This window comes from Narcine bancroftii, unplaced genomic scaffold (assembly GCF_036971445.1).
Source record: "Narcine bancroftii isolate sNarBan1 unplaced genomic scaffold, sNarBan1.hap1 Scaffold_559, whole genome shotgun sequence".
Lineage (NCBI taxonomy): Eukaryota > Metazoa > Chordata > Chondrichthyes > Torpediniformes > Narcinidae > Narcine > Narcine bancroftii.
Window position 1 is genome coordinate 26,890 of NW_027212094.1, and position 23,736 is coordinate 50,625.

The 23,736-nt window shown below is 50.6% G+C and overlaps 1 protein-coding gene across 2 annotated transcripts; it reads right to left on the bottom strand.

The window, feature by feature from the left end:
- Window positions 1-4,434: 4,434 nt before the first annotated feature.
- Window positions 4,435-22,555, bottom strand: LOC138750992 (zinc finger and BTB domain-containing protein 16-like). 2 transcript variants are annotated; one of them, XM_069913085.1, is made up of 6 exons: window positions 22,295-22,555; window positions 13,009-13,205; window positions 12,466-12,560; window positions 11,287-11,448; window positions 10,054-10,212; window positions 4,435-5,181 (listed from the first exon to the last, which is right to left on the bottom strand). In XM_069913085.1, exons 1-6 carry the CDS (start codon window positions 22,517-22,519, stop codon window positions 4,952-4,954), a joined length of 1,068 nt encoding a protein of 355 aa, XP_069769186.1. In that variant the 5' UTR covers window positions 22,520-22,555; the 3' UTR covers window positions 4,435-4,951. The 2 variants fall into 2 exon arrangements, with proteins under 2 accessions (XP_069769186.1, XP_069769187.1); XM_069913086.1 differs by lacking the exon at window positions 22,295-22,555 and adding an exon at window positions 15,844-16,051.
- Between the last annotated feature and the right edge of the window lie 1,181 nt (window positions 22,556-23,736).

Genomic DNA, 23,736 nt, shown 5'->3' on the forward strand with positions numbered 1-23,736 from the left:
CGTCCTCACCGAGAGTCTATGCAGGCTTGCCGGCTGTGGTCGCCCAGGCGAATATCGCCGGCATAGCGCATGCTCAGTGGCTCGCCGGGATCGGAGGGTGTTGACGCCACGGCAAAAATAATCGCGGCATTGCGCATGCCTCCAACCGAGATGCCCGGCCCCCGTGGAGCCGAGGGTTACAAGTGCACATGGCGTGCCCCGCGGGGTCTTTCGGGACTTGTAGTCAAAGTACTGCGTTTAATCGACAAACACGACAATACCCGTCCGACAGCGCAGACGCACCAGTCCGAGCAAACCCCACTACCCTCGCTCTTAGAGAAGCCGAGACCGCAAGGCTCGTCGGGAGTTGAAGATTAATGCCAATGCGTTAAACTCCAAGACCCTTCAGCCACTGCATGCCGGTAGTCGTCCATCTCTCCTTGGCTCCACTGTCAGGGACCAAACAGGACTACAAATCCCAGCATGCAAACGGTGAGCCCGCGGAGGCTTCAGCATCAATGCAATGAGGAGGAAGAGGGGGAGGGAGGATGAGGGGAGGATCAGCAGAATGACCACTTATTGGTCATGTGCACAACATACACATATAAACAAATAAAGAAATGTAAACAAACTGCGAGAGGAAAAATCAATGAAGTGCACAAGTGTCCTTAAATAAGCCCCTAATCAGGATTGTCTTTGAGGAGTCTGATAGAAACATAGAAAATAGGTGTAGGAGTAGGCCATTTGGCCCTTCAGGCCTACACCGCTATTCATTTTGATCATGGCTGATCATCCACTCAGTACCCTGTTCCAGCTCTCCATACCCCCTGATCCCCCTAGTCACAAGTACTAAATCTAACTCTCTCTTAAATATAGCTATGGAACCGGCCTCAATCACTTCCTGTGTCAGAGAATTCCATAAATTCACCACCCTCTGAGTGAAAAAATTCTTCCTCATCTCAGTCCTAAAGGACTTCCCCTTTATCCTTAAACTGTGACCCCTGGTTCTAGACTTGCTCAACATTGGGAACAATCTTCCTGCATCTAGCCTGTCAAATCCCTTAAGAATTTTGAATGTTTCTATTAAATCTCCTCTTGATCGTCTAAACTCCAGCGAGTACAAGCCCAGTCGTTCTAGCCTTTCTTCATATGCAAGTCCCGCCATCCCTGGTATCAATCTGGTAAACCTTTTCTGCACTCTCTCCATGGCAATGATGTCCTTCCTCAGATAAGGAGACCAAAACTGAACACAATACTCCAGGTGAGGTTGCGCCAAGGCCCTATACAACTGCATCAATACCTCTCTGCTCCTGAACTCGAATCCTCTTGAAATGAACGCCAACATACCATTCGCCTTTTTTACTGCTTGCTGCACCTGCCTGCCCACTTTTAATGACTGATGCACAGCGACACCCAGATCTCTTTGCATCTCCCCTTTTCCTAATTGGATACCATTAAGATAGTACTCAGCCCTTCTATTCTTTCATCCAAAGTGGATAACCACACACATCCACATTATAATGCATCTGCCATGCATTTGCCCACTCACCCAACCTGTCCAAGTCACCCTGCACACTCTTAACAGCCTCCACACAGCTTACAATCCCACCCAGCTTCGTGTCGTCTGCAAACTTGGAAATGCTGTTCTCTATTTCCTCATCTAAATCATTAATATATATCATAAATAACTGGGGTCCGAGCACTGAGCCTTGTGGTACCCCACTAGTAACTGACCACCATTCTGAAAAGTACCCGTTTATTCCTACTCTTTGCTTCCTGTCTGTCAACCAATTCTCTATCCACCTCAATACTATATCCCCTATACCGTGTGCCTTAAGTTTGTATAGTAATCTCCTGTGTGGGACTTTATCAAAAGCCTTCTGAAAATCCAGGTAAACCACATCTACTGGTTCTCCCCTATCCACTCTTCTAGTTACATCCTCAAAAAATTCAGTTAAGATTTGTCAGACACGATTTTCCCTTCATAAAACCATGCTGCTCTGACCAATGAATTCACCACTTTCCAGATGTGCCGCAATTACATCTTTAATAACTGACTCTAACATTATCCCCATTACCGATGTCCCTGATTTCTCTTTCCCTCCCATTTTAAAAAGTGGAGTTACATTAGCCACCCTCCAGTCCTCAGGAACTACTCCAGAATCTAAAGAGTTTTGAAAAATTATCAACAATGCATCCACTATTTCATGGGCTACTTCCTTTAGCACTCTGGGATGCAGACCATCTGGCCCTGGGGACTTGTCTGCCTTTAATCCCTTCAATTTATCCAATACAACCTCATAACTTGCACTTATTTTCCCCAGTCCTTCCGTCACATTAGCCCCATGGTCTCCTATTATTTCCTGAAGATTATTCATATTTTCCCTTGTGAAGACTGAACTAAAGTAGTTATTTAATTGGTCTGCCATGTCCTTGTTCCCCATGACCAATTCACCTGTTTCTGACTGCAAGGGACCCACACTAGTCTCTTTCTCTTTACATATCTATAAAAATTTTTGCAGTCATTTTTTATGTTCCCTGCCAACTTTCTCTCATAATCTCTTTTGCCTTTCCTGATTAATCTCTTTGTCTTCCTCTGTAGAACTCTGAATTTCTCCCAATCTTCTGGTATTCTGTCTTTCCTGGCTAGTCTATATGCTTCCTCTTTACACTTGATACTCTCCCTGATTTCCCTTGTTATCCAAGGATGTACTACCCTCCTTGAGTTATTCTTTTTCCAAACCGGGATGAACAAACGCTGCATTTCATCCAGGTGATCCTTAAATGCTTGCCATTGCCTTTCTACAGTTAATCCTTTAAGTAACATTTGCCAATCTAACTTAATCAATTCGCGTCTCATACCCTCAAAGTCACCCTTCTTTAAGTTCAGAACATGAGTTACAGAATTAACCCTGTCACTTTCCATCCTAATGTAAAATTCCGCCATATTGTGGTCACTCTTGCCCAAAGGGCTTCACACAACAAGATTGTTACTAACCCTTCCTCATTACTCAGAACCCAGTCTAGAATGGCCTGTTCCCTCGTTGGTTCTTCAACATACTGGGTTCAAAAATTATCCCGTATACCTTCTAAGAAATCATCTTCATCAGTACCCTTACCAATTTGATTCATCCTGTCTATATGAAGATTAAAGTCACCCATTATAACTGCCTTGCCTTTGTTGCACGCATTTCCAATTTCCTGTATAATGTCATCCCCAACCTCTCTACTACTGTTAGGTGGTCTGTATACAACTCCCCCTAACGTCTTCTGCCCCCTTGCATTTTGCAGCTCTACCCACATTGATTCTACATCATTCAAGCTAAAATCCTTCCTTTCTATTGCTTTTAACTCCTCTCTAACCAACAATGCTACCCCACCTCCTTATGGTAGAGGGGGAACAGCTGTTTCTGAACCTGTTAGGTGAGCTTTGTGGCACCGAGACCTCTTTCCTGATGCCAGCGGCAAGAACAGAGGATGTCATGACCCAGTCCTCATCGAGGGCTCAGTCGTGCAGAGGGTCAAAAACTTCAAATTCCTGGGGGTCAACATCTCCGAGGATCTGTCCTGGAGTCTCCATGTCAATGCAATCACGAAGAAGGCTCGATAGTGGCTAGACTTTGTGAAGACTTTGTGGAATCAGGAGATTCCAAAATCTATTGGAAACTCCTACAGGGGAGCATTCAGGCTGGTTGCATCACTGTCGGGTACGGGTATGCACAGGACAAGAAAAAACTCCAGTTAACTTGACCTGCAACATCACAGGCACCAGACTCCAATCCATTGAGAACATCGACATAAGGTGCTCTCTGAAGAAAGCAGATTCTATCCTCAATTACCACCCATCCAGGCCATGCCCCCTTCACTCTGCTCCAATTGGAAAGGAGGTCCAGGAGCCTGAAGACAAGCTGCCAGCGACACAAGGACAGCTTCTCACCCCCTGCCATCAGATTCCTGAATGGACAATGAACCACGAACTCACTTTTTTCTCATCGTTTGCAGTGATATATTTATTTTTCAAACATATGTTATAGGAATATTTACCCTGTGAAGCTGCTGCAAAAGAACAATTTCATGATACGTTCATGACAATAAATTTGGATTCAGATCAGTCCAGGTTTTCTATATAAACATCAGTGTAATTGCTCCCTGTCACCAGAAGAGAGTGCTCCAGGCATGTGGCTGGGATTCGGCCCGACTCTTCCGTGCTGACCCAGCTGACAGTGGAAGCCATTCCTGTTTGCCTGAACCCACCCCATTTCTCTTCAAACCGACCCTCTGCCTCTCAACCTTCCCCCTCCCTCTCAAACTTCCCCCTCCTCTAAAACCTCCACCCATGGACCCATCCAAATGGACTAACTGCTCCCACCCCCTCATCCCACAGACCCACCCCCTCCCCCTCTGGTGTGGAAATGTTGCCCCCATTAAATCTCTCCCTCCCCCCACCCCCCCCCCACAGCCTCCAACATTCCAGGGAGAAAAGCCTCAGCATCTCTCAATAACCCAAGCACCCCTCCAGTCCTGGGAACATCCCAGTGAATCTTTTCTGCCCCCCTTTACCGAGCTCAATGACGACCGTCCAACAGCCGGGCAACTGGATCTGCCCGCGATTCCCTGAAATTGCCAGTATTTTAGGGATGAGGTGGAGCTAAGGAGGGGGAGAGGGGTGGAAGGTTTCTGTTCGGAAAACTCCCTTTCAACGAACCAGATGCATTCACCACATTCTGTGACTGGCCTTTTGGCCCGGTGACTCCATTCTATCCCAAATGTTTGCAAGTCCCTCTTGGTTAAGCTTTCCCATTCCTGGATGGTTGAACCATTCAGGACCCCCTCCTGCACCGTGTAGATATGATCCCACCGTACAGAGACGCTTGTGGAGAATACAGCAAAAGGGGTCCATTGGAGTGAATCCCAGCCTCCCCCAGCACCCAACCCACCCCAGCTCCTGATACCCCACCATGCCCTCTACACGTCAGGGGTGGCAAGCATAGAGGTACGTGTCTGCAAGCCTCCAGTTCGCTGGCACCTCCTCCGGATCGTGGGCCTCGATGTGCTTCTGCATGTTGGAGAGGCTGGGGGAGAAGTGTTGGCAGATGGTGCAGCGGTAAGGGAGTGCACCTCCATGTGTCCGGAGGTGCTTGGCCATCGCGGAGTAGTCACGGGAACGCTGCCGGCAGAGGAGACACTCGAAGGGCTTCTCACCTGAAATAGGAGAGAGATTCATCCAGATCAGACACTCCCAGGGTCAGACACAGAATGAAACTCCCTCCTCACCCTCCCGGGGTCAGGCACAGAGGGAATCTCCCTCCGCACTGTCCCGTCACACACTCCCGGGGTCAGACACAGAGTTGTCCGTCTTTTTTTAATAAATCCAGTTTGGTCTAGATTTACCATTTTAGGTACATAATCTGCTAATCTGTTTGCTAATAGTTTAGCTATTATCTTATAATCTGTGTTAAGTAATGATATTGGTCTATATGACGCTGGTGCGAGTGGATCTTTCCCTGTCTTAGGTATTACTGTAATTATTGCTGTTTTACATGAATCTGGTAAGCTTTGTGTTTTGTCAATCTGGTTGATTACTTCCAGGAGGGGAGGAATTAATAAATCTTTAAATGTTTTATAGAATTCTATTGGGAATCCATCCTCTCCTGGTGTTTTATTATTTGGTAGTTTTTTTTATTATCTCTTGTATTTCTACTATTTCAAATGGTTCTGTTAATTTATTTTGTTCCTCTATTTGTAATTTTGGTCATTCAATTTTAGTTAAAAATTCATCTATTTTGCCTTCTTTCCCTTCGTTTTCAGTTTGGTATAATTGTTCATAGAATTCTCTAAAGTTTTCATTAATATCCGTTGGATTATATGTGATTTGTTTGTCTTTTTTCCTTGATGCCAATACCATTTCCTTAGCTTGTTCTGTCTTAAGCTGCCATGCTAGAATTTTGTGCATTTTTTCCCCTAGTTCATAATATTTCTGTTTTGTCTTCATTATGTTCTTCTCCACCTTATATGTTTGTAGTTTTTCATATTTTATTTTTTTATCTGCCAATTCTCTTCTTTTAGTTGTGTCTTCCTTCATTGCTAATTCTTTTTCTATATTTACTATTTCCCTTTCCAACTGCTCTGTTTCCTGATTGTAGTCCTTCTTCATCTTGGTTACATAACTTATTATTTGCCCTCTGATGAACGCTTTCATTGCGTCCCATAATATAAACTTATCTTTCACTGATTCCGTATTTATTTCAAAGTACATTTTAATTTGTCTTTTAATGAATTCTCTAAAATCCTGCCTTTTAAGTAGCATGGAGTTTAATCTCCATTTATACATTCTTGGAGGGATGTCCTCTAACTCTATTGTCAATATCAAGGGTGAATGGTCTGATAATATTCTAGCTTTATATTCTGTTTTTCTTACTCTATCTTGCATACGAGCTGATAACAGAAATAGGTCTATTCTTGTGTATGTTTTATGTCTACCCGAATAATATGAATATTCCTTTACCTTTGGGTGTTGTTTCCTCCATATATCCAAAAGTTGCATTTCTTGCATCGATTTAATTATAAATTTGGTTACTTTGTTCTTTCTGTTAATTTTTTTCCCAGTTTTATCCATATTTGAATCCAAATTAAGGTTGAAATCCCCTCCTATTAATATGTTCCCTTGCGTGTCTGCTATCTTCAAAAAAATATCTTACATAAACCTTTGATCTTCTTCGTTAGGTGAATATACATTGAGTAGATTCCAAAACTCCGAATATATCTGACATTTTATCATTACATATCTCCCTGCTGGATCTATTATTTCCTCTTCTATTTTAATTGGTACATTTTTACAGATTAATATAGCTACTCCTCTAGCTTTTGAATTATATGACGCTGCTGTTACATGTCCTACCCAATCTCTCTTTAATTTCTTATGCTCCATTTCAGTTAAATGTGTTTCTTGCACGAATGCTATATCAATTTTTTCTTTTTTCAGTAAATTTAGCAGTTTCTTCCTTTTGATTTGGTTATGTATTCCATTAATATTTAAAGTCATATGGTTCAACGTAGCCATTTCATAATTTTTTTATCTTCCCTTTCCATTTCCTCATCATCACCTTTCCTTCTTATCCATTTCTGCTTTCTTGTTTTGAACACTTTATAAGACAACATTTCTAAAACATCAAACAATTTCCTTATTCTCCTATCTAAAACTTCTTTAACCCTATTCTCCCCTCCCCCTCCTGAGTTGCCATTTATCCCTTGTCGGGCAACCACATCTCCCCTCTCCATTTGGATTTGCGAATTCACTCGCAAGCGTCAACTGATTTTGCAGTGACCGTAACTCCTCCCCAACCAGCCCCCCCCGAAAACTTTTCAATTTTCATATATAACAAAGGTCACTCTTTTAATTCCCTCCTTATTTCCTCTATTCCCTTTCATTCCCTTATTAATTCTTATCTATACTCTATATATTTTCCTCTAAATACGGATACATTCATGTATGCACACTATATATATATATATATATATATATATATACACACATATACCCCTTTACACACATACATATAGTTCGTGGTCATTTTTACTCATTACATGTCTTCATCTCTCTGCTTGTTTTGTAGTTGTTCTGCAAATATTCGTGCTTCCTTCGGATCCGAGAATAGTCTGTTTTGTTGCCCTGGAATAACTATTTTAAGTACCGCTGGGTACTTTAACATAAAATTATATCCTTTTTTCCATAGGATCGTTTTTGCTGTATTGAACTTCCTCTTCTTCAGGAGTTCAAAACTTATGTCTGGATAGAAAAAAATTTTTTGACCTTTGAATTCCAGTGGCTTTTTGTCTTCTCTTATTTTCTTCATTTCTTTCTCCAATATATTTTCTTTTGTTGTATATCTTAAGAATTTTACTAAAATGGATCTTGGTTTTTGCTGCGGTTGTGGTTTCGGGGCTAGTGTTCTATGTGCCCTCTCTATTTCCATTTCTTCCTGTAATTCTGGTCTTCCTAGGACCCTGGGGATCCAATCTTTTATAAATTCTCTCATATTCTTGCCTTCTTCATCTTCCTTAAGGCCCACTATCTTTATATTATTTCTTCTATTATAGTTTTCCATTATATCTATCTTCTGAGCTAACAGCTCATGTGCCTCTTTAACTTTTTTATTAGATTCTTCTAATTTCTCTTTTAAGTCCTCTACTTCCATTTCTACAATTATTTCTCGTTCTTCCACATTATCCACTCTTTTTCCTATCTCTGATATGACCATTTCTATTTTATTCATTTTTTCTTCTGCACTCTTAATTCTTCTTTTTATCTCATTAAATTCTTGTAATTGCCATTCTTTCACTGATTCCATATATTCTTTAAAAAAATATATATCCATTGTCCTGCCTTTCCCTTCTTCTTCCATTTCTCTATGTTCTTCTTCCTCTGGGTTGGCCATCTGTTGTTTCCTTGTTTTCTTTTTACTCTCTTCTTTCTTGTACTCATTGTTTTCTGTGTTTTCTTCCTGTTGCTGTGTTGCAGCTGTCACTCTCAGCTGTGGAGATCGACTCCTCAGCTGTTCCCCCTCCCGTCGGTGTGTTTTTTTCCATGCGCGGTTGCGCACTTTTACTCGGCTACACAAGCCATTTTTGTAGTCCCGAGCTCGGGACTTCCACCAACCTTAGGGAGGGGGCTTCTCTCTCCGCGGCAGGCCTCCTCGGACAGGTAAGGCCTTCACCTTCTTCTTCCGACATTCGTTCTTCTTCTCTTCTTCCCATTGCTTTCGACTTTTCTCTCTTCGCTGCCATTTTCTTCTCACCTTTACTTTTACTTTGTTTTAATTTTTATTCTTGTACCTTTGTGTTTTGTGAGTTTTTTTTTCAACTTTTCCGGAGAGGGCTGGAATTCCCTGACCGGCCACTACTCCATCACGTGACTCCTCTTCGGTCAGACATAGAGTGAAGCTCCATCCGCACCGTCCCATCACACACTCCTGGGGTCAGACACAGTGAAGCTCCCTCCGCACCGTCCCGTCACACACTCCTGGGGTCAGGCACAGAGGGAATCTCCCTCCACACCGTCCCGTCGGACACACGTCCCGTCACACACTCCCGGGGTCAGGCACAGAGTGATGCTCCTTCCTCACCGTCCTATCACACATTCCCGGGGTCAGACACAGAATAAAGCTCCCTCCACACCCTCCTGGATCAGGCACAGAGGGAATCTCCCTCTGCACTGTCCCGTCACACACTCCCGGGGTCAGACACAGAGTGAAACTCCCTCCACACCGTCCCATCACACACTCCCGGGGTCAGACACAGAGTGAAACTCCCTCCACACCGTCCCATCACACACTCCTGGGGTCAGACACAGTGAAGCTCCCTCTGCACCGTCCCATAACACACTCCCAGGGTCAGACACAGAGTAAAGCTCCCTCTGCGCCCTCCCAGGGTCAGGCACAGAAGGAATCTCCCTCTGCACCGTCCCATCACACACTCCTGGGGTCAGACACAGTGAAGCTCCCTCCGCACCGTCCCATCACACACTCCTGGGGTCAGGCACAGAGGGAATCTCCCTCCACACTGTCCCATCACACACTCCCGGGGTCAGACACAGAGTGAAGCTCCCTCCGCACACTCCTGGGGTCAGGCACAGAGGGAATGTACCTCCGCACCGTCCCATCACACACTCCCGGGGTCAGACCCAAAGGGAATCTCCCTCTTCACTGTCCCATCACACACTCCCGGGGTCAGACACAGAGAGAAGCAACCTCCACACCGTCCCATCTCACACTCCCGGGGTCAGACTCAGAGTGAAGTTCCTTCCTCATCATCCCGTCACACACTCCTGGGGTCAGACACAGAGTGAAGCTCCTTCCGCACTGTCCCATCACACACTCCTGGGGTGAGACACAGTGAAGCTCCCTCCGCACCGTCCCGTCACACACTCCCGAGGTCAGGGACGTAGTGAAGCTCCCTCCGCACCATCCCGTCACACTCTCAGGGTCAGGCAGAGAGTGAAGCTACCTCCGCATCATCCCATCACACATTCAGGTAACCCGCCACTCTCGCGGTCCCCACTAGCTGGGCTACTCTCACCTGTGTGGATCCTGTGGTGGGTCCGGAGCTGATGTTTGAGGCTAAACCCCTTGGGGCAGAAGTTGCATCGGAAAGGTCTGTGGGTCTGTGGAGCCTGCACAGGGCAGCAGGTCATGGGGAACCGGTGTGGGCAGCAGTCACACTGTGGCACAGCTCGTCCTAGAAGAGGGGAAGACATCAACACGTTTAAACGACTTACGATAAACAACAGAGGTTTCCTAAGTAAGAAACAATATTATAAACACCTTTTCACTCTTACATGCACAATTTGAAAATAAATGTAATAATGATATTTTTTCACATTTGAGATTTTAAAACTGCGTGTAAAGGTCGAATCTTGTGGACCAATTTTTGGTACAATTTAGATGGTCAACTAAGCTGGAGCTTAGACGGGTAGGCAGCCGAGGAACTGCAGCTTGGACGAATGGTAGGGGTTGGAAGCTCAGATGGGAGGGAGGGGAGGGGGAGGAGAGGAGGGAGGAAGGGGCAGGGGAGAGGAGGGAGGAAGGGGCAGAGGAGAGGAGGGAGAAAGGGGCAGGGGAGAGGAGGGAGGAAGGGGCAGGGGAGGAGTGAGGAAGGGGCAGGGGAGGAGGAGAGGAAGGGGCAGGTGAGGAGGAAGGGGCAGGGGAGGAGGGAGGAAGGGCCAGGGGGATGAGGGAGGAAGGGCCAGGAGGATGAGGGAGGAAGGGCCAGGAGGATGAGGGAGGAAGGGCCAGGAGGATGAGGGAGGAAGGGGCAGGGACAAGGGAGGAAGGGGCAGGGACAAGGGAGGAAGGGGCAGGGGAGGAGGAGAGGAAGGGGCAGGGGCGGAGGAGAGGAAGGGGCAGGTGAGGAGGAAAGGGCAGGGGAAGAGGGAGCAGGGGAGTAGGGAGGAAGGGGCGGGGAGGAGGAGAGGAAGTGGCAAGGGGTAGGCGAGGAGGGAGGAAGGGGCAGGGGAGGAGAGAGGAAGAGGCAGGAGAGGAGGGAGGAAGGGGCGGGGAGGAGGGAGGGAGGGAGGGGCATGGTGAGGAGAGACCAACAGGTAAGAGGTCACAGGTGGATCTGGGTGGGAGGGTAGAAGCTGAGAAGTGATGGGGGGAGGGGGCAACTCTGAATGGAGAGGGAAGGAGACAGATGGACAGGGAGAGAAATAGATTCGGGGGAGAGGTGGTTAACAGAAACAGGAGAACATTCTGGAGATTTTAACGAATGCATGAGAATCGCAGTGTATTTTGAAAAGGGAGTGTATCTTACCAGCGCGTGACTTAGAATGACATTTGCAAATTGACGAGGAGACAGAGAGATTATATTCTCTGCAGGGGGGGTTCCAGGTGTCAGTGTGAGTGCCCCAGTTTTCTCGTGTGACGGCGCGTGACTCAAACCCCTTGTATCGCAGGAGGCACAGGGGGTCACTACCTACAGGAAGGAATGAACATTATCAGACACAGAGTAAAGCTCCCTCCATACTTTCCCATCACACACTCCCGGGGTCAGACACAGAGTGAAGGTCCCTCCGCACCATCCCATCACACATTCCTGGGGTCAGACACAGTGAAGCTCCCTCTGCACCGTCCCATCTCACACTCCCAGGGTCAGACACAGAGGGAAGCTCCCTCCGCACCGTCCCATCACACACTCCCGGGGTCAGACACAGAGGGAAGCCCCCTCCGCACCGTCCCATCACACACTCCCGGGGTCAGACACAGAGTGAAGCTCCCTCCACACCGTCCCATCACACACAGTAAGTTACGAAGGGGAAGTCTCGAAACTGAGGTGTTAGATTGGAGGAGAGAAATCAGGGTTTTGGTGGCTATTCAATTGTGTGTGTGATCAGAAACCTTCAGCACATAATAACTGTTCAGGCCCCTGTCAGACATTTAATCTATGGTATATACACACACCAGACCAATAGTTTGAGGTGTTGGTACACACAGGAACAGAAATCAAATGATGTAGATCACATCAGAAAGATTGTATTGTGATAACCTGAGACTTGATAGAAGTCGAAAAGATTCTGAGAGAGTAAAGAGAGAAGGGGAGGGAGACCGAGGGGAGGGGGGGGGCTCAGAGAGAGACGGAGGGGGAGGGAAAGAGAGTGCGATGTCAGAGGAAGCAGTTTGGAGGGGGTAGGGGAGGGGGAAGGAGGGCGTCAGAGGGAGAGGGTGTGCTGGGGGGAAGAGCATTGCGGAGGGGCACAGGGAGAGAGGGTGAGGGGGAGTCAGTGGGAGGGGGGCGATGGAGAGAAGAGCAGGGGGACAGCCAGAAGGAGGAGGGCAGATGGAGAAGGTGGGAGATTGTGGGAAGGCAAAGACACGACAGCGATGGACTCACACAGACCCGGGCTGACCAGGAATAGTCCCTGCCTCACGCCTTTGACCACCTCAAACTTGGTCACTAACCTAGAAACCTCTCCCCAACGGCCCTGCCCAGTACCTGCTTGTGCCAACAGATGCATTTGTAGGTGACTGCTCTCCACACAGCCCTTCCCACACAGACTGCAGGAGTAGGGTGGAACCAGATCTAACGACCTGCGGAGACACAGGGTCCATGGGAGAGAGTTCAATAAACAGCATTTGTACCCAAAAATCATGTGGGGGGGGGGTTACAGAGACAGGGAGGGGTGTAGGAGACCAGAGGGTGTTACAGGTACAGGGAGGGATGTAGGGGACCATAGGGGTTTACAGGGACAGAGAGGGGTGTAGGGGACCGGAGGTTAAAAATACAGGGTGGGGTGTAGGGACTGGACGAGGTTACAGATACAGGGAGGGGTGTAGGGGTCCAGAGGGGGGTTACAGAGACAGGGAGGGGTGAGGGGACAGGAGGAGGTTACAGTGACAGGGAGGGGTGTAGGGGACTGGAGGGGTTTACAGAGACTGGAGGGATGTAGGGGATCCTCTAGCCCCCTGTGACATCATTCATCAATCATCCCATCCCTGGTCTCATACATCCCGCCCATTGATGACACAGACCCCTCACCTGTGATTTGACACTGGCAGTGCTCCTGTAGCCAATCTGGCAGTGGGTTCCTCTGGCCGCAGCGCCCCGCACCGGCCGACTGTGGTGATGACAGAGCGCCGGGGCTGGAGACCTGGATCGGCCACGTCCAGGGGGTCGGGCAGGCGGATGGGGGGCATGGGGCGGCAAGGAGCGGGGGCACGGGTCCCGGCTGGAGCCTGGGGGTGGGCACCAAGGGGAGGGAGGGGGAGGGATTACAGGGAGGAGGGGGAGGTGAGGGGGAAGGGATGGGAGAGACATGGTGGAGGGAGGGAAGGGGCAGAGAGGAGAGGGAAGGGGAGAGTGAGGGAGGGAGAGGCGTGGGAGAATTGCAGGAGGTGGAGGGAGGAAGGAGGGGGATGGAAGGAGGGAGAAAGAGGCAGAGATTATAACAGGATATAAACCCCCCCATCACTGGGGTATAAAATCATGTCTGAGAAGAAAGTTTTATTTTTAATTAATTTTAAATGTAGACCTACAAGCCCTTGTATCTAATTAACCTACAAACCCTCATGACGTTTCGAGGAAAACAGAGCTCCCCAGGGAAAACCCACACAGGCACGGGGAGAACATGCAAACTCCTCACAGACAGGTTTGTGATGGGTCCAGGGTTACGGAGAGTGGGCCTGAGAGGGAAGATGGACCAGCTTGTGATTAGAATGGTGGGGGCAGACTTGATGGGCCCCTATATTAGAACATTCCAACACAGTACAGGCCCTTCAGCCCTTGATGGTGTGCCAACCCATCTTGCTTAAAAAATATACTAAACTCTCCTTCTGTTTTTATTCCATCCCCGTCCCTGTCTAGGAGTCTTTTAAATGCACCCAATGTTCCAGCCTCCACCACCACCCCTGGTAACACATTCCAGGCCCCCACAACTCTCTGTGTACAAAAACTTATGCCTGACGTCTCCCCTAAACATCCCTCCCCTCACCTTATACACACGTCCTCTGGTGTTACCTACACCCAACAGGTGCTGGCCTTCCAAATGATCTCATTAAGTAGTCGTGACTGGGCCAGCACAACACTATGGGCTGAAGGGCCTGTGCTGTTGATGTCCGTGTTCTGTTGCTCACGCCCACTCGTTTAGATTCGGGGGATTCTGCCGGAGACCTGCGGGTACTGGGGTGGCAGCCCAGTGCGCCGGTCACAGCGTGGAGGAGGAGGGTGGGCGAGGGGCAGAGCAGGGTCAGGGCCCTCGATTGTTAACGCTGAGGCTGGGCGGGAAACCGAGGGCTGTGCTGAAGATTCATGTAACCACGGGCCTCACACCTCCGCATGTCACACAGGCACTCTCGAAAACAAGTGTACTGTGTTCTCACCACCATCCCCCTCCCGGGAATCAGTTATTCTATATACAAACCCCCCTGAACACCTGGATCAGACCCCAGCCTGTAACCCACTCCCGGGGATCTGTTATTCTATATATAAAAACCCCAAACCCCTGGATCAGACCCCAGCCTGTGACCCCCTCCCAGGGGTCTGTTATTCTATATATAAACCCCCTGAACCCCAGATCAGGCTCTCCCGGGTGGGAGAGGAAGGGAGAGAGTAGGGAGGGAGAGAGGGGGAGGAAAAGGAGAGAGGGGAGAAGCAGGGAAGGCAGGGACAGGGAGGGAGAGGGGAAGGAGGGAGAGATGGGGGTTGAGAGGGGTGGGAGATAGAGGGGAGAGAGGGTGGGAGATGGAAGGTTGAGAGTGTGAGCGAGAGAGGGAGGGACAGGGAAGGAGAGGAGCTGAGGGAGGGGGGAGAAGGGAGGGAGAGAGAGGGAGGGACAGGGAAGGAGAGGGGCTGAGGGAGAGGGGAAGAGAGAAGGGAGGGGAGGGAAAGAGCGTGGGAGGGGGAGAGAAAAGGGGAGGGAGGGAGAGAAACGAGGGGGTGAGGGGTGGATGAGGGAGAGGGGTGAGAGGGTGAGGGAGGGAGGGAGAGAGAAGGGAGGGGAGAGAGGGGTGGGAGAGAGCCTCCTCGAAATTACTTCAACATTCACAGTGTGAGCCCGGTGTGTGAGAGAGACCTGTCTAAACTCTTTTCTCACATCCCACCTGCCAGCAATGAATCCGGATCCGATAACGGCCGCGGGGCCTCCCCACGCTGCTCTTCCAACCACGGCTGGGACACTTTGAATGGAACAACTTCTCTCTGCCGTCGCCATCGTCCCCATTTCCCTGTGCCTGAACAGATTCTACGCACATCTCCCCCACCCAAACCCCTTTCTACCTGAGACGTCACTCTCTCACCTTGTAGCTACAACCCAGTACAGACTCCAGAACCTCATTACAGGAAGGATGTTGGAGGCTGCGGAGAGGGGGAGAGGGTATTGACCAGGGTATCGCCTGGATCGGAGAATATGTCTCGTGAGGCAAAAGCTGGGACTTTTCTATCTGGAGTGAAGACAGACGAGAGGGAATTTAATGGAGGTCGACAAGATTCTGTGAGGTTTAGACAGGGTGGACGACCGACGCCTGTTTCCTAGGGCAGGATCAGCAAACACCAGGGGATGTGTGTATAGGGTGAAGGGAGGGGAGTTTAGGGGAGACACAGAGAGTGGTGGGAGCCTGCAATGCGTGGCCAGGGGTGGGGGTGGAGGCTGGTACAATAGGAACATTTAAAAGACTCGGACAGGAACACGGATGGAAGGGAAATAAAGGGTTGTGGGTGTGAGGGAGATGAGGGGGAGATTGGGGAGTAGGTTTATATGGGTCAGCACAACATTGTGGGCCGAAGGACCTGGGCTGTGCTGGGATGTTCTAAACAATGAACTTTGGCTCTTGCAACTTTTTAATCACTTGGTTTGTAAGAAAATGATTTCATACTCACGGACTGGAAACTCCTGAGAATTTTGGAGGAAATTCACGCTCTCTGCATCACTCCTTCTTCAGCGAGATTGTTCTGCTCTCTCCCTCCTCTCTCAAAAACTACCTCTCTCTCCCCCTCTCAAACACTCCCTCTCTCTCCCCCTCTCTCTCTCCCTCTCTTTCACACGCTTGCTCACACTCTCCCTCTCTCACACACTCACTCTCCTCTCCCTCTCTCCCACGCTCACTCTCTCTCACACACACACTCTCCCTCTCCCCCTCTCTCTTGCACGCTCCCTTCCCCCTCTCTCTTGCACACTCACTCTCCTCCCTCTCTCTCGCATGCTCACTCTCTTTCACACACTCACTCTCCTCATCCCCTTCTCTCGCACGTTCTCCCTCTCTCACACACTTGCTCCCTCTCCTCTCTCGACGTATATATATCTGCAAATGTCAATCACAAAACCGCAATTTACTTTAACTACAGGACCTGCCTTTTTTTTTTGAAGTGTGAAACCATGAGACTGGGGCCGCCACGGTTAACATAACAGTTGGCGCAACGCCATTACAGCGCCAGAGACCGGGACCAGGGTTCGAATCCTGCGCTATCTGTGAGGAGTTTGCACATTTGCCCCAAGTCTGCGAGGCATTTTCCCTGGGAGCTTCGGTTTTCTCCCACCCTTTGAAACGTACCCGGGGGTTGTAGGTTAATGGGGTGTAATTGGGTGGCGTGGGCTCGTGGGGCAGAAGGGCCTGTTACTGCGCTGAACATCTACATTTAAAATGTTTTTTGATTCTTTGAGTTACAGAACACAACCCCTGGGGAGTTTTAGTACATATTTAGAAGCATCTGAAATTCTGCTTTGTTCTGAAGGGAGAGACAGAGTAAATATAGGTCGGCTTTTCCCACGGAGGGTGGGTGAGATACAAACCAGAGGACAGAGGTTCAAGGTGAAAGGGTAAAAGTTTAGGGGTAACTTCTTCAGACAGAGAGGGGTGGGGGTGTAAAACGAGCTGAATGTGGGCTCAATTTTAACATTTATGAAGAATTTGGATAGGTCCGTGGATGGGGAGGGGTACAGATGGATACGGACTGGGAGCAGGTCAGTGGGACGAAGCAAAAAAAAAATGGTTTGGCACAGACTAGAAGGGCCGAAGGGGCTTGTTTCTGTGCTGGAGGGATCTGTGAATCCAGTAATTTGTTTAAGTAGTGTTGATGCGGAGATGAGGGGGCACATTAGGTGGAAAGGGTAGGTCGGAGCGAGGGGAGGCAGAAAAGGCCATTCTGAGGAAGGTGACCAAGGGAGAGAGGGGAATCCAGATGGCAGTCAATGTGGAATGTTGGATCCCACACACTGACCCTCACTGGGGGGATGGGTCCCACACACTGATCCTCACTGGGGGATGGGTCCCACACACCGACCCTCACTGGGAGACAGGCCCCACACACACTGACCCTCACTGGGGGAATGGGTCCCACACAATGACCCTCACTGGGGGACAGGCCCCACACACACTGACCCTCAATGGGGGAAGGGTCCCACACACTGACCTTAACTGGGGGAAGGGTCCCACACACTGACCCTAACTGGGGGGATGGTTCCCACACACACTGACCCTCACTGGGGGATGGGTCCCACACACACTGTGGGAAAACAAGGATGGCGAGGGGGTGGAAGGATCACAAGTGGAGAAGGGGAGAGTCCCTACTCAACGTTTCCACCCCAGTTCTGTTTCGGCAGAACAATACTAACTTCACACACGTGTCTCCAGACCCAGTGTCTGAAGGTCTCTGAGACACGGGGACAAGACAGGAGAAACAAAATGGGGAAAGTTCAGCAGTGGGAGGGTCCAGGACAAGAGGGGACAACTTCAGGATTGAAGGGCGTCCGCTTACAACAGAGATGAGGAATTTTTTCAGTCAGAGGGCTGTAAATCTGTGGAATTTGTTGCCACGGGCAATTGTGGAGACTGGATCATAGGATGTATTTAAGACAGAGATTGACAGGTTCAGAGCATCAAGGGTTATGGGGTGTAGGCTGGGCAGAGTGGGAGAATGGATCAGCTCGTGATTGAATGTCAGGGCCGACTCAATGGGCTGTATGGCCTATTTCTGTTCCTGTATGTTTGGTCTTATAAACAATGGCAGCTTTGGCAAACCAACTGCTCGACACTCAAGTCTGCTAACTCACTGATTGATATTGAAAGTGCATTGACTCATTCAGTCTCAACACGAATACACACCCATGTTTGTTTCTGTGGGTCTGCGACGCTGGGACTTGGCCTGAATCTAGTGTATCTCACGGGAAATAAGACCAGCAGGTCATCAAAATTCACCATCCAGCCCCCTACCCAGTCCTGACAATGGGAGCTGCCAATTAGCTCAGTACAGGTCCCACACACACTGACCCTCACTGCGGGACGGGTCCCACACACATTGACCCTCACTGGGGGGCAGGTCACACTCACACTGACCATCACTGGGAGACGGGTGCCACACACACTGTACTTAAGGCATTGGAAGATTCTTGATTAGCCAGGGCATCACGGGTTATGGGGAGAAGGTCAGGCAGTGGGGCTGAGTGGGAAAATTGAACAGCTGATGATTAAATGGTGGGACAGACTTGATGGGCTGAATGGCCTATTTCTACTATGTCATGATCTTTTTGGACATGCAGCATGGAAACAGGCCTTTCAGCCCAACTCTGTTGTTCATTCCAGCCATACACAAACCTTTTACGGATTTGGACCCACTGCTCAACTTTTATGGACCCCCTTCTATCTGTGTCTGATCCCGGGAGTATGTGATGGGATAGTGAGGAGTGTAGAGGACCGGAGGGGGGTGGGGTTACAGAGTCAGGGAGGGGCCGCATTGGGTTATGGAGACAGGGAAGGTTGTAGGGGACCGGAGGGTGTTACAGAGACAGGGAGGGGTTTAGGGGACCGGAGGGGGTTACAGAGAGAGGGAGGGTTGTAGGGAACCAGAGGGTATTACAGAGACTGGGAGGGGTGTAGGGGACCGGAGGGGGTTACAGAAACAGAGGGGGCTGTAGGGGACTGGAGGGGGTTATAGAGACGGGGAGGGGTGTAGGGAACCGGAGGAGGTTACAGAGATGGGGAGGGGTGTAGGGGTCCAGAGGGGGTTACAGAGACAGGGAGAGGTGTAGGGGTCCGGAGGGGGGTTACAGAGACGGGGAGAGGTGTAGGGGATCTGAGGGTGTTACAGAGACAGGGAGGCATGTAGGGGACCAGTGTGGGTTACAGAGACGGGGAGGGGTGTAGGGGTCCGGTGTGGGTTACAGAGACGGGGAGGGGTGTTGGGGTCCGGTGGGGTTACAGAGATGGGGAGAGGTGTTGGGGACCGGAGGAGGTTACAGAGACGGTGAGAGGTGAGGGGACCGGAGGGGGTTACAGAGATGGGGAGGCATGTTGGGGTCCAGAGGGGGTTACAGAGACGGGGAGAGGTATAGGGATCTGGAGGAGGTTACAGAGACTGAGAGAGGTGTAGTGGACTGGAGGGGGTTACAGATATGGAGAGGGGTGTAGGTGACCAGAGGAGGTTACAGAGACGGGGAGGGGTGTAGGGGACCGGAGATTGTTACAGAGACAGGGAGAGGTGTAGGGGACCGGAGGGGGTTACCGCGTCAGGGAGGGCTGTAGGGGTCCGGAGGGGGTTACAGAGACAGGGAGGGGTGTAGGGGACCAGATGGGGTTACAGACACAGTGAGGATGTAGGGATATGGAGGGGGTTACAGAGATGAGGAGAGGAGTAGGAGACCGGAGGGAGTTACAGAGATGGGGAGGGATGTTGGTGACCAGAGGGGGTTTCAGAGATGGAAAGGGGTATAGGGGACCAGAGGGGGTTACAGAGATGCTGAGAGGTGAGGTGATCTGAGGATGTTACAGAGACGGGGAGGGGTGTAGGGGACTGGTGTGGGTTACAGAGACGGGGAGAGGTGTAGGAGGTTACAGAGATGGGGAGAGGTGTAGGGAGCCGGAGGGGGTTACAGAGACGGGGAGGCGTGTAGTGGTCCAGAGGGGGTTACAGAGACAGAGAGAGGTGTAGTGGACCGGAGGGGGTTACAGAGACGGGGAGGGGTATAGGGGATCTGAGGGTATTACAGAGACAGGGAGGGGTGTAGGTGATCTGAGGATGTTACAGAGACAAGGAGGGGTGAAGGGGTCCGGAGGGGTTACAGAGACGGGGAGGTGTGTAGGGGTCTGGAGGAGGTTACAGAGACGGGGAGAGGTGAGGGGACTGGAGGGGGCTACAGAGACGGGGTGGTGTTTAGGGGTCCAGAGGGGGTTACAGAGATGGGGAAAGGTGTAGGGGACCAGAGATTGTTATGAGACAGGGAGGGGTGTAGGGGTCCGGTGGGGGTTCTAGAGATGGGGAGAGGTGTAGAAAACCGGAGGGGGTTACAGAGACAGGGAGGGGTGTAGGGGACCAGATGGAGTTACAGAGACAGGGAGGGTGTAGGGATATGGAGGGTGTTACAGAGACAGGGAGAGGTGTCGGGGACCGGAAGGGGTTACAGAGATTGGAAGAGTTGTAGGGGACCGGAGGGGGTTACAGAGATAGAGAGGGGTGACTGGAGGGGATTACAGAGACAGGGAGGGTTGTAGGGGACCGGAATGAGTTAACAGAGATGGGGAGAGGTGTTGGGGACCGGAGGGGGTTACAGAGACGGGGAGAGGTGTAGGGGACCAGAGGGGGTTACAGAGACGGGGAGTGGTATAGGGGAACGAAGGGGTTACAGAGATGGGGAGGGGTGTACAGGTCCGGAGGGGGTTACAGAGAGGGGGAAGGGTGTAGGGGTCTGGAAGGGGTTACAGAGACGGGGAGGTGTGTAGGGGTCCGGAGGGGTTACAGAGATGAGGAAAGGTGTAGGGGACCGGAGGGGGTTACAGAGACGGGGAGGGATGTTGGTGACCAGAGGGGGTTACAGACAGAGAGTGGTGTTGGGGACTGCAGGAGGTTACAGAGACAGGGAGGGGTGTAGGTGATCTGAGGGTGTTACAGAGACAGGGAGGGGTGTAGGGACCAGTGTGGGTAACAGAGACGGGGAGGCGTGTAGTGGTCCAGAGGGGGTTACAGAGACGGGGAGGGGTGTAGGAGATCTGAGGGTGTTACAGAGACAGGGAGGGGTGTAGGGACCAGTGTGGGTAACAGAGACGGGGAGGGATGTGGTGGACCAGTGGGGTTTACAGAGACAGGGAGGGGTGTAGGGGACCATAGACTGTTACAGAGACAGGGAGGGATCTGGCCGCCCATTGGACTCTTCTTCCAGTTTCTGACCCCCTTCCCAGAGAGGCAGCTGTTTCTTCCCCGCCCCCTCGGACAACATTACAAAAATTCCATATGCTGCGAGATGTTCGGAAGAGGCTTGCTGTTCAATGTGTTGTTGCCCCCATTGTGAATGGTTGTTTTACATGAACCAGCCCCATTCACCTGTGTCAGATACATGTCCCTCGAAACCTTCCCCATATATAGACCATCAATATTTCCTCACTGCAACGTTCACCAATGACAAAGGTACAACTTTAATTATGCGGGACATTGAGGGTGACTGGAGAGTGTGGGCGATTGCTAGTGGGAGAGGGACAGGGCGGGAGATGGGGGACTAGATCCTGGGCTTCCTAAGGGAAAGACCACAGTCTGTCTGGGTCGGCAGCAGAACATTGAGCCCTGTCACGCTGAGCACTGGTGCGCCCCAGGGCTGTGTGCCTGGCCCACTCCTGTTCATGCTATTGACCCTTGACTCCATTGCCAGATTCAGGTCTAACAGGGTCGTCGAGTTTGTAGATGACATGACAGTCGTCTGCCTCATCGGTGACGACGATGAGTTGCACTGGAGGGAAGGGGGGGGGGGGGGGGTGGTGGAATCTAGTGACGTGCTCCGGGTGTAACAACTTGTGTCTCAACATGGACAAGGAGACAATCGTGTTCATCAGGAGGACCAGGAACGACCACCCTCCACTACACATTGACAACTCTGCGTTGGAGAGAGGGGAGACACCAAGTTCCTTGGAGTTCACTGAACTCATGACCGATCGTGGATGCTTGACATCTCCTCGCTTGTCCGGAAGGCGCAACAGACTGAGTCGGGCAAGGCCACCATCACGTCAACCTTCTACAGGAGCCTCTATCAAGAGCATCCTGGCCGGGCTGCATTACAGTGCGGGGACGGTCGCTGCAGGGAAGTGGATCAGGGGTTAATCCACAAGATCATAAGAGAGGCAGAGAGGGTCACTGGGGTCTCCCTCCCCCACCCCTCCCCATCAATATAATTCACTGGGATCGCTGTCTGAAGAGGGTATGCAAAAACATTGAGGACCCCTTCCACCGTGCACACGGCATCTTCCAGCTGCTCCCTGCAGTGAACTGTCTATGATTAGATTAGACGACAGACCTCTCCTCTTGGCACTGTTCCCATCGGTCCCAATATAAACCCGCCTTTCTTCCGACTTACCTGAAGATCATTGTAGATACCGGGCATTAGCTGTAATCCAATAAAAGTGTGTTTCTGCTCCTCTCGAGCCTCTGTTCCATCGATCACGTTACACTCCTGTCGGGGGATGAGATCCAGGAGGATCAGAGCCAGCGCCACCAGGCTGGGGAACAGCTTCTTCCTACAGGCAATGAGAACGCTGAACGACCAAAGGAACCACTCGCACTGACCCTCTGAGACTCTCATATTCACACAACAATATTTATTTGTTTAGATGACATACTTGTCCTGATGTATTGTGTGTCTGTACATATTGTGTCACTGAGTTTTGCACCGAGGACTGGTGAATGATTTCATCGGGTTGTACTTGACAATGAACTTGACTTGACAGGGTGGTGGAGGGAGAGAAGGGGTGGGAGATGGGGAGGAAGAGGAGGAGATGGGTCAGAAATGGAGAGGTTCAGCAAAAGAGAGGGGGGGGGAGTCTGAGAGAGAAACGGGGTGGGAAACCGGGGTCCGGAATGGGAGAGTATAGAGAGGGGGAGATGGCAAGGTGGAATGGGGGGAAAGGTTCACGAGGGTGGGGAGGGGAAGAAGAGGGTGGGAGATGGGAAGGGGGTGACAGATGGAGAGGGGAGGGAAGGTGGGAGATGGGGAGGGGAGGAAGGTGACAGGTGGAGAGAGGAGGAAGGTGAGAGATGGGGAGGGAAGGCGGGAGATGGGGAGGGGAGGGAAGGTGGGAGGGGAAGGGGAGAAAGGTGGGAGATGGGGAGCAGTGGATGGAAGAGGTTCATGGGAGGGAGGGGAACAGAATGGGAGATGGGAACGGAATGGGAGAAGGTGGGAGATGGGGACAGATGGATGTGGGGATGGTGAGAGAGAGAGAGAAAAAGATTTGATGAAAGCATCAAAGGTTGAGGGAAACAGGAGATGGAGGGAGAGGGAGAGAATCTGCTCCTCAGCAAATAATCAGTGAAGGAAGGTGAGGACAGGAGGTGAGGACAGGAGGTGAGGACAGGAGGTGAGGACAGGAGGTGAGGACAGGAGGTGAGGACAGGAGGTGAGGACAGGAGGTGAGGACAGGAGGTGAGGACAGGAGGTGAGGACAGGAGGTGAGGACAGGAGGTGAGGGCACGGGCCATTGATGAGGGAATGAGATGCCTTCAGTTTCATTTTCCTGGCTGATAATCATGGCACGTGTTGACTCTGTTGAAAGCTGAAGGTCTCTGATTCTGCGTGAAACCACATTGTGACTCATCTGTTCCTTGTGGCGCCTTTGAAACCAGCGACAGAGGAAAAGCCCCAGTGAATCTGTGTCAGCACCACAGGGTCCCACACACTGACCCTCACTGGGGGGACGGGTCCCACACACACTGACCCTCACTGGGGAGACGGGTCCCACAAACACAGACCCTCACTGGGGAGACGGGTCCCACAAACACAGACCCTCACTGGGGGGACGG

Excerpts from the sequence above, each read along its gene's own strand:
- LOC138750992 (XM_069913085.1), bottom strand. The coding sequence starts at position 22,519 with ATGAGAGTCTCAGAGGGTCAGTGCGAGTGGTTCCTTTGGTCGTTCAGC. Across the intron at positions 12,561-13,008 it reads CTGCCAGTGTCAAATCACAG|GTCGTTAGATCTGGTTCCAC; the intron begins GTGAGGGGTCTG and ends GTGTCTCCGCAG. Across the intron at positions 11,449-12,465 it reads GCATCTGTTGGCACAAGCAG|GTAGTGACCCCCTGTGCCTC; the intron begins GTACTGGGCAGG and ends TCCTTCCTGTAG.